Below are 10,656 nucleotides of genomic sequence, written 5' to 3' on the forward strand. Positions count from 1 at the left end.
CTTGGGTACTCGCTCATTCTGTCCATACTAAGAAGTTTTGATGTGAAGGATGATGCTGTCAGAGTGATGGTTGCTGCTCCACTGCTGGCTTTTGTAACCACCCACATATTGTATCTCAACTTTTACAAACTGGATTACGGTATGACCTTGTACTAATTTTTTTTTTCTTTTTCGTTAACATATATAGTTGGAGAGAGAGAGAGAGCAGTGACCTATATATAGTTTATTTACTTGAATAGCAGTGACCGTGGATCACATAGGTGCTACGCTACCTGTTACTCCAAGAATGTAAGCTAGTAGGAAGTGACAAGTGCTGGATGATATCTGTTTCTCAACATTCAAACTGACCATGCCCGTGAATTAATTTTTTATATTAGATGGAAAGTCTTTATATTGGACATGAAATATCTTGCTTTGATTTCACTATAGATCACTGATTATCCTAGAAAGTTGAAGTGTTAGGAAATGCATAATTTCCTTTATTTGGACAACTGATGGGTTGTCTTCTCTCTTTCTGTGACATAATTTCCTAGTTTTCATGATAACAATCTGACTTAATTAATCAACACATTGCAGGGTGGAACATGCAAGTTTGTGTTGTCATGGCAGTAGTACAACTTCTTGTTTGGGCGATTTGGGCTGGTGTCACTCGCCATCCATCACGTTGGAAGCTGTGGCTGGTAGTAGTGGCAGGTGGCCTTGCAATGCTCCTAGAAATTTATGATTTCCCTCCATATCAAGGGTTTGTGGATGCTCATGCGGCCTGGCACGCCACCACTATTCCCCTAACTTACGTTTGGTGGAGTTTCATCAGAGATGATGCCGAGTTCCTAACCTCGAACCAAATGAAGAGGATGAAAACCTCTAACCTTGCAAAGAAGGCAAAATAGTTGTTTCTATATGGTATGACCCTGTGATGCTTGAGCACGTAGCCCTTGTCTCCATTAGCTACTGGAAATTGCAGTTTCCCCCCTTTTTCTTCAGTCTATCTGTATTGCAAATTGTGACAGTTGCGCTAGGGTACTGATGCACAAAAAAGACCATCAGAAGACCTTTATTTATTTATTTATATTTTATTTATCTCATCTTTTAGCAATACTTCACCTATTCACAATAAATGGTCACTCCATCTATCGCCAGCAACACAACCAGATTAAGAAATGAACATTGAAACCTTAACCAGCAACATAGCACATAAGCTAAAGTGGGAAAAATGCATTCAGACCCACACACACACACAAAAAAAAAAAAAAAAAACCAAGAAATCTTGAAATTGTGAAAAAACAAAACAATAAATACCAAAGAGAGAAAAAATTCTAATTTCTCACTCTTCCATTGAAGACAAATTACTTCATATTTAAAATTTAGTGGGTTTTGGGTTAAGGTTGGCATTCATAATTCTTTTCATTTTTCTTGGATTGCTTGAAGTTGTTTGGGTGCTCTGATCTTATTTGCCTGGAGTTCGATCATATCTTATCTCGACCTATTTTCATGGTTAATATCTTTATATTTAACACCAAACAACAAATATAAAAAGAGTTTTAGTACAAAAACAAGACAGTCTCGTAAATTGTAGAAGGAAAATTAGAGAGAGAAAAAGAATTAGGGAAGGAACAGATGGACGATCACTCAAATTTTAGGGAAAACTTGCAGAGAAGGGAAAAGAAGAAGGAAAAAGAACACTTAGACATGTTAGAGACGTTAGGTTGGAGTAATTGGAGTTAGTCAACTTATGGTGATTTATTTTTATTTTTTAATTAAGTGTAAATTGGGTTTTTTATTTTGTGGATGATGTGTCCGGCTTACATCCCTTAGATTAAATTTTAATGAGGTATCATGTGGAGAACGAAAGTAAAGTAGATCATAACAGAGAAAATCATAGCAGAGGATTCGGATCCTTATAACATATGTATTAGGTTTAAATGCACCATCGTATTATAATTTGAATGAACTTTTAACATTATGTAAATCTGTTGCGCAATGTTACTATTACACCTAAAAATTACTCGTTGATAACGTTTGAATGTGAACTTTCCCCTTTTTTAGAGTTTTTGCTGTGTTTACCTCCATTGAAAATAGATTAAATCAATCATTTAAGTTGAGTTTATTTTATTAACTTTGTGTTGGCCTTGACAAGTTGAAAATTTCAAGATTATTTTCAATCTCAAGACGAGTTTCATTGGACATTGTTTTTTTATAATCCAGACTGGACCTTTGGCCCATTTACAAAGCAAAGCCCAACCCAGTTTATTACAAAACCCTAGATAACGAAGACCTCTTTTCACAACCGCATATACCTCGGTCTTACTATTTTATTCTCTCTCAGCTCCTTTTGTATATAAAGGAGAAGTCTGAGATTCCACCTCCATTTTCTTTCGCCTGCCGCCTCGCTTGCTGCTTGTCACCTGGTTCGCTCTCTCTCTCTCTCTCTCTCTCTCTCTCTCTCTCTACTATATTTAGATCTGAAGCTTCTAAGCTGAAGCTTGCTTTGAAGTAATTAGCTTGCTTGCTTATTTCAATTAAATGATTCTCGTACCTGTTTTACGATTTTTCTGGCTTAAGATCTGTAATTAGACGGTCAAAGTAGTATAATCTTTTGTACTATATGATTTGAAATGGATTAGATTGAATTTTCTTTTGCTTAGTTGCTGCTCATATAATTTAGCCGACTTTTTTATTCATTCTTTTTTAGCTTTTTTTTTCAAATAACCCATATCAAATTTAAACGAAGATCGTATAGATATGGATGCATACACACATACCAGATTTAAACAAGTATCTTATATATTTACTTGCATAAACACATATGTATGTATCAAAATACCTGCAAAATTACTTTCTTACTATGCTTTTGGATTTCCTTTAATTGGTGGGGAATTTTGTAACTGTTATGGCTCTTGTTACTTTGTTCTTGTTCATTTATCTAATTATGATGGTTTTACTATTTTTGTGGACAGATACTAATTATATTTTTGGAGGTGACATTTGAAGACTAGTCAAGATGGTAAGATACTTGTTTCATCAGTTCAGTGGGTTGCTGGGAAACTACATTATTTCCTTAATTTTAATTGAGTTATATTTTTCATATGTACAGGTGAAGTTCACAGCTGAGGAGCTCCGTAGGATTATGGACTACAAACACAACATTCGTAACATGTCTGTTATTGCGCATGTTGATCACGGTATATATAATGTTACTTATTTGGCTTACCAAATATCAATCTGAAATGATGTTTTGTTTACAAGTATAGAGCATTTATACTGGCTTTAAATGATTGTATCTGTTCCCAAGCTTGAATATCATAATTATCAATTATGGTTTCAAGGCGCAGCTAAAGGAGTGGCTGAATTTTTATGTATAAGTAGGATATTAATGCAATTGTTAACTTCGTAAAAACAAAAATTTACTGAAGCCCACTGAGGCTTGGACCATATTTGATTTATTTGCTTCTTGTTCTGTTGTATCTGTGGTTGCATGATCAAGTAATAATGTTAAAATTTTCCTCCTCTCAGGGAAGTCAACCCTTACCGACTCCCTTGTTGCTGCTGCTGGTATCATTGCACAAGAAGTTGCTGGTGATGTCCGCATGACAGATACCCGTGCAGATGAGGCAGAGCGTGGTATCACAATCAAATCTACTGGTATCTCTCTCTACTATGAGATGACTGATGAAGCTTTGAAGAGCTACAAGGGGGAGAGAAACGGAAATGAGTACCTCATCAATCTCATTGATTCCCCTGGGCACGTTGACTTTTCATCTGAAGTCACAGCTGCCCTTCGCATTACTGATGGTGCACTTGTGGTGGTTGATTGCATTGAGGGTGTTTGTGTCCAAACAGAGACTGTGCTTCGTCAAGCCTTGGGAGAAAGGATCAGGCCTGTTTTGACTGTTAACAAGATGGACAGGTGCTTCCTTGAGCTCCAGGTCGATGGAGAGGAGGCTTACCAAACATTCCAGAGGGTTATTGAGAATGCTAATGTTATTATGGCTACATACGAAGACCCTCTTCTTGGTGATGTCCAGGTCTATCCAGAGAAAGGAACAGTTGCCTTTTCTGCTGGTTTGCACGGATGGGCTTTTACTCTGACCAACTTTGCCAAGATGTATGCATCCAAGTTTGGAGTTGATGAGTCAAAGATGATGGAAAGGCTCTGGGGTGAGAACTACTTTGACCCAGCTACCAAGAAATGGACCAGCAAGAACACTGGTTCTGCTACCTGCAAGCGTGGTTTCGTTCAGTTCTGTTATGAACCCATCAAGCAGATTATCAACACCTGCATGAATGATCAGAAGGAGAAGTTGTGGCCCATGTTGACAAAGCTTGGTGTGACGATGAAGAGTGATGAAAAGGAGCTGATGGGGAAGGGGTTGATGAAGCGTGTCATGCAGACCTGGCTACCAGCCAGCAGTGCCCTATTGGAAATGATGATCTTTCACCTTCCCTCTCCTTCAACTGCCCAGAGATACCGTGTTGAGAACTTGTACGAGGGTCCCCTTGATGATCAATATGCAAATGCTATCAGGAACTGCGATCCTGAAGGGCCTCTTATGCTCTATGTATCTAAGATGATTCCCGCATCTGACAAGGGTCGATTCTTTGCCTTTGGTCGTGTCTTTGCTGGTAAAGTCCAGACAGGTTTGAAGGTTAGAATCATGGGTCCAAATTATGTTCCTGGAGAGAAGAAGGATTTGTATGTTAAGAACGTGCAGAGGACTGTTATTTGGATGGGAAAGAAACAAGAAACTGTTGAGGATGTTCCTTGTGGTAACACTGTTGCCTTGGTCGGTCTTGATCAGTTTATCACCAAGAATGCTACGTTGACAAATGAGAAGGAAGCGGATGCTCACCCCATTCGTGCTATGAAGTTCTCTGTTTCACCTGTTGTGCGTGTTGCTGTTCAATGCAAGGTGGCTTCTGACCTTCCCAAACTGGTTGAAGGTCTCAAACGTCTGGCCAAGTCTGATCCTATGGTTGTCTGTTCCATTGAGGAATCCGGTGAGCACATTATTGCTGGTGCTGGTGAACTTCATCTTGAGATTTGTTTGAAGGATCTACAAGATGATTTCATGGGTGGAGCTGAGATTATAAAATCTGACCCCGTTGTGTCTTTCCGTGAGACTGTCCTGGAGAAGTCTAGTCGTACTGTGATGAGCAAGTCACCCAACAAGCATAACCGTCTGTATATGGAAGCTCGACCCTTGGAGGAAGGTCTTCCTGAGGCCATTGATGATGGCCGTATTGGCCCAAGAGATGATCCCAAAATTCGTTCCAAGATCTTGGCTGAAGAGTTTGGTTGGGACAAGGATCTTGCTAAGAAAATCTGGTGTTTTGGCCCTGAGACCACCGGTCCTAACATGGTGGTGGATATGTGTAAGGGAGTTCAGTACCTGAATGAAATTAAGGACTCTGTTGTTGCTGGTTTCCAGTGGGCTTCAAAGGAAGGTGCATTGGCAGAAGAAAACATGAGGGGTATTTGCTTTGAAGTCTGTGATGTGGTTCTTCATGCTGATGCCATCCACAGAGGAGGTGGTCAGGTCATTCCCACTGCTAGGAGGGTCATCTATGCTTCCCAGCTCACTGCCAAGCCAAGGCTCCTTGAACCTGTATATCTTGTTGAAATCCAAGCTCCAGAGCAGGCTCTTGGTGGTATCTACAGTGTTCTTAATCAGAAACGTGGGCACGTGTTTGAGGAAATGCAGAGGCCTGGTACACCACTCTACAATATCAAGGCATACCTCCCCGTCATTGAATCTTTTGGGTTCTCTGGTCAACTGAGGGCTTCGACTTCAGGGCAGGCCTTCCCACAATGTGTCTTTGATCATTGGGAGATGATGTCGTCTGATCCATTGGAAGCTGGATCCCAGGCTTCACAGCTTGTTACAGATATCCGTAAGAGGAAGGGTTTGAAGGAGCAAATGACCCCACTATCCGAGTTTGAGGACAAACTCTGAGTAATTTCTTTGATTATATCGAACAATTGGATGACTGAGTCACTTTGAGACAGTAGTTCCATTGCACTGCCTATTTTTGGTTTTCAGTTTTTTGTTTTCGTTTAATGTTTGTACCAACCCTGTTGTTGTAGTCAGCATCCTGTGCCAGTAGTAACGTTTTGTGCGTGCTCAGAAGATTATGTAATGTTATGTTCTTACTTTGTTGCTTATGGAACCATTTCTGCCATTGCTGGTACATGCTATTTTTGAATTTACTATACACCCCTTTTTGTGGTTTGTTTCGTGGATTGGGTAGCTTGTTCTTGTATAACTTGACTGTTCTGTGTGTTTGCTACAGCTTCATATCTCAATAATAGATAGAGGAAAGCAGGCTGATTCCTACTTTTGAACCTAATTCTTCTGTTATGATATAGGGATAAACATTGCCGAGTGGCCGGACAGGGTGGCATACTTAAGACCAGTCTTGCTGTAGGAGTTGGCTTGATTTGCTTTTTCAATTTTCTCTCGGGATTCTTGTGTTGTGTAGCAGCATCAAGTAAAATTTGATTGCTTTGTGATTTTGGAGCACCACTGGAACTTTTAGATAGTAAATAACTGTATTGGCCTTGTATTTGCAAGTTCCGGAGCATTTGGCCTTTGATTTCGCTTAAAGTGGCATTGCATTTTCCGTGCGTAACTGGAACTTTTTGGATGTTGACCAAAGAAGAAATGGTACCGAATGGTGGAAGCATTTGATGCATACTGTATGAATATGGTTCGCCTTATATGCTCCAAAGCTGGAAGTAGTGTAGAAGGAGAAAATGGGAGTGAAAATCGCCATCCTTTTTATTACATGTTATGTGATGGAGTCATGTTCTGGAGAAGAACTTGTATATCGCAGGAATAGGTTTTAAGATGTATGGAATGTGTGGCCAGAACCCAATACAATTTTTTTGTTTCGTAAATTACTCCTACATATTTCAACCAAACTTACCCCATATGTCAAAATTAAAAGCAGGCGCTACACGTGGAGGGAGAGTGTGGTCGCAAATATGATAATTTAGAACTTGAATGACCCAAATCAGCTAAAGCAAAGAATTATCAAAATTAGTTTCTCGAAAAATATATCGAAATTGCATATAAATTGTATATTTGAGAAATATCAAAGAAACAAACAACACTCATACTTGTTGCAAAACTTATTCACATAGGGAACACCAAAGTTTGGGGTTGGGTTTCCAAAGAACAATCTTGGGTGATCAAACAAAATTCCTCAATCTAGGTTTTTTATTTTTTAAATTTATTTATTTATATTTTATTTTATAGGCTTAAATTTTTATAGGAAAAAAAGAAGAAGGCAGAAGTAGAGAATGGTGGGCCATGAGAAACTAGAAAATGGCACAGCGGAGCCCAACCCATGAAACGAAAACCCTAACCTTATATAACACTCACACATTCCCTTCGGAACCCACAAATTTTCTCTCAGTCTCGTTCTCTTTTATAGGCTGCGGAGAATTCCTCTCTCTCTACCTCGATTCTTCTTGAGGTTCGTTCATATATCCTCTTTGTTTTATTCAATTCAGTGCCTGCCTTTAATTTTATATCTTATATTATTCTTCTGTTTTCTGGTTTCTGTCGCCATGCTTTTTATTTCTTCTGAAAATGGTTGATCTGCATGGATTTTATTATTATTTTATCTTTTTGTTGAAAATTCTCGTTATATATGCATGCTTTTGATGTTAGATTGTTTACATATTTGTATTAGATCCTTGTTCCTTGTGTTGATCACTGTAAGGCGCCGTTTGTTTCGTCGGAAAATTGTTACGTGAAATTTTTTTCTTGGTGTAAAGATTTTCTGGCGTTTTCTTTGGACGGTTGGAGTTTTCTACGTGATGTATTAGAATATCGTTGTTTTTCTGAGTAGATTTGTTGTATAATCTATATCCTCGTTCGTTTTTCTGTGTTTTTTTTTTGCTGCAAAATAGTTACACCTACAAATTTTTCGATTTGGTAAATTTTTCTGATGTTTCCTTGCTACTGTGAAAAATCATTACGTGACCATATGAGATTTTCCTCTGTGTTTATGAATAAATGTTATCTTTTCCATTATATTTTTCCCGGCAAATATTTTTCTAAATGCTATGAAATAATTTTAACACAATTCGAAGAGAGAAAATTTCTATCTACTGTAATTTGAATGTGGCTAATTGCTTGTTTTTCCCATTGGTATATTTTTTATATTGCTTGTTTTTCCCTTTTGAATACCTTCACACATCCAAACATGCGAGCCCATGCAGAGAAGGGAATACCATGTGTGATTATTTTTTCTGATTGAAATCTTTTATCTTGATTGTTAATAAAATTATTATATTTGATACAGTAATAGTTATCAAAGTAGAGGGTATTCATAGATATTTACTTGAATTTCTTGCTTGAATGTTCAATTGAACCCTCGGTTCATTATCTTTATGGTTTTAATTTTCAGGTGGTTCACCTCCGTATAATTACAAATTGGTGGTTTCTCTTAAATACTTGTCAAGATGGTAAGTGTAATCTATCAATTTAAGCTTACTGGTTGTTGGGCTGCTCTATTAATTTCGTAATTCTTAATGGAGAGATATTATTGATATGTGCAGGTGAAGTTTACAGCAGAGGAACTCCGTAGGATTATGGACTACAAGCATAACATTCGCAATATGTCCGTTATTGCACATGTTGATCATGGTATCGATAACTTTTTTCACTTGATAATTCTTATATTTGTAGCATTATTTTCACTCACCTGCTCATAATGGAGTCGTTAATAGTGTTCTGTTTGAGTTAATTTGAGCTGCTTTCTTGTATCTGGTTGATTATGCCCTGCTCAAATGTATAATTGTCCTTTTGCTTTCAAATTTGCATTACATTCTTGTTCATGTTTCAATGTCCTGTGTGTTGTTCATAGCTATAATGGTACTGAGTTTTAATATGCAGGGAAGTCAACCCTTACCGACTCCCTTGTTGCTGCTGCTGGTATCATTGCACAAGAAGTTGCTGGTGATGTCCGGATGACAGATACCCGTGCAGATGAGGCAGAGCGTGGTATCACAATCAAATCTACTGGTATCTCTCTCTACTATGAGATGACTGATGAAGCTTTGAAGAGCTACAAGGGGGAGAGAAACGGAAATGAGTACCTCATCAATCTCATTGATTCCCCTGGGCACGTTGACTTTTCATCTGAAGTCACAGCTGCCCTTCGCATTACTGATGGTGCACTTGTGGTGGTTGATTGCATTGAGGGTGTTTGTGTCCAAACAGAGACTGTGCTTCGTCAAGCCTTGGGAGAAAGGATCAGGCCTGTTTTGACTGTTAACAAGATGGACAGGTGCTTCCTTGAGCTCCAGGTCGATGGAGAGGAGGCTTACCAAGCATTCCAAAGGGTTATTGAGAATGCTAATGTCATTATGGCTACATACGAAGACCCCCTTCTTGGTGATGTCCAGGTCTATCCAGAGAAAGGAACAGTTGCCTTTTCAGCTGGTTTGCATGGTTGGGCTTTTACTCTGACCAACTTTGCCAAGATGTATGCATCCAAGTTTGGAGTTGATGAATCAAAGATGATGGAAAGGCTCTGGGGTGAGAACTACTTTGACCCAGCTACCAAGAAATGGACCAGCAAAAACACTGGTTCTGCTACCTGCAAGCGTGGTTTCGTTCAGTTCTGTTATGAACCCATCAAGCAGATTATCAACATCTGCATGAATGATCAGAAGGAGAAGTTGTGGCCCATGTTGACAAAGCTTGGTGTGACGATGAAGAGTGATGAAAAGGAGCTGATGGGGAAGGCGTTGATGAAGCGTGTCATGCAGACCTGGCTACCAGCCAGCAGTGCCCTTTTGGAAATGATGATCTTTCACCTTCCCTCTCCTTCAACTGCCCAGAGATACCGTGTTGAGAACTTGTACGAGGGTCCCCTTGATGATCAATATGCAAATGCTATCAGGAACTGCGATCCTGAAGGGCCTCTTATGCTCTATGTATCTAAGATGATTCCCGCATCTGACAAGGGTCGATTCTTTGCCTTTGGTCGTGTCTTTGCTGGTAAAGTCCAGACAGGTTTGAAGGTTAGAATCATGGGTCCAAATTATGTTCCTGGAGAGAAGAAGGATTTGTATGTTAAGAACGTGCAGAGGACTGTTATTTGGATGGGAAAGAAACAAGAAACTGTTGAGGATGTTCCTTGTGGTAACACTGTTGCCTTGGTCGGTCTTGATCAGTTTATCACCAAGAATGCTACGTTGACAAATGAGAAGGAAGCGGATGCTCACCCCATTCGTGCTATGAAGTTCTCTGTTTCACCTGTTGTGCGTGTTGCTGTTCAATGCAAGGTGGCTTCTGACCTTCCCAAACTGGTTGAAGGTCTCAAACGTCTGGCCAAGTCTGATCCTATGGTTGTCTGTTCCATTGAGGAATCCGGTGAGCATATTATTGCTGGTGCTGGTGAACTTCATCTTGAGATTTGTTTGAAGGATCTACAAGATGATTTCATGGGTGGAGCTGAGATTATAAAATCTGACCCCGTTGTGTCTTTCCGTGAGACTGTCCTGGAGAAGTCTAGTCGTACTGTGATGAGCAAGTCACCCAACAAGCATAACCGTCTGTATATGGAAGCTCGACCCTTGGAGGAAGGTCTTCCTGAGGCCATTGATGATGGCCGTATTGGCCCAAGAGATGATCCCAA

General features: G+C 39.4%; 2 protein-coding genes and 2 pseudogenes across 4 annotated transcripts in view; all 4 read left to right on the forward strand.

The window, feature by feature from the left end:
• LOC18781121 overlaps positions 1 to 1,098 on the forward strand; it is a 4,296-nt pseudogene extending 3,198 nt beyond the window's left edge. Inside the window, exons 5-6 of the transcript XR_002271125.1 lie at positions 1 to 139; positions 577 to 1,098. The exon at positions 1 to 139 is cut by the window's left edge and continues 18 nt beyond it. The product of XR_002271125.1 is annotated as a post-GPI attachment to proteins factor 3 (transcript). The remainder of the gene's footprint in view (positions 140 to 576) is intronic.
• On the forward strand, positions 2,290 to 6,236 carry LOC18778380 (elongation factor 2). Its single transcript, XM_007214747.2, has 4 exons — positions 2,290 to 2,408; positions 2,958 to 3,004; positions 3,095 to 3,182; positions 3,514 to 6,236. Exons 2-4 carry the CDS (start codon positions 3,002 to 3,004, stop codon positions 5,952 to 5,954), a joined length of 2,532 nt encoding a protein of 843 aa, XP_007214809.2. The 5' UTR covers positions 2,290 to 2,408; positions 2,958 to 3,001; the 3' UTR covers positions 5,955 to 6,236.
• Positions 7,260 to 9,758, forward strand: LOC18781534 (annotated as a pseudogene). The gene is made up of 4 exons (XR_002271124.1): positions 7,260 to 7,479; positions 8,419 to 8,476; positions 8,570 to 8,657; positions 8,907 to 9,758. The product of XR_002271124.1 is annotated as an elongation factor 2 (transcript).
• LOC18780515 (elongation factor 2) overlaps positions 9,674 to 10,656 on the forward strand; it is a 2,144-nt gene continuing 1,161 nt past the window's right edge. Inside the window, exon 1 of the mRNA XM_020562217.1 lies at positions 9,674 to 10,631. Within this exon, the coding sequence (XP_020417806.1) occupies positions 9,674 to 10,631 (958 nt within the window). The remainder of the gene's footprint in view (positions 10,632 to 10,656) is intronic.

This window comes from Prunus persica, chromosome G4, assembly GCF_000346465.2.
Source record: "Prunus persica cultivar Lovell chromosome G4, Prunus_persica_NCBIv2, whole genome shotgun sequence".
In the NCBI taxonomy this organism is placed as follows: domain Eukaryota; kingdom Viridiplantae; phylum Streptophyta; class Magnoliopsida; order Rosales; family Rosaceae; genus Prunus; species Prunus persica.

Bases quoted from the DNA above. Each gene is read 5' to 3' on its own strand.
- LOC18778380 (XM_007214747.2), top strand. The intron at 3,183-3,513 runs GTATATATAATG...TCCTCCTCTCAG, and splicing joins TATTGCGCATGTTGATCACG to GGAAGTCAACCCTTACCGAC.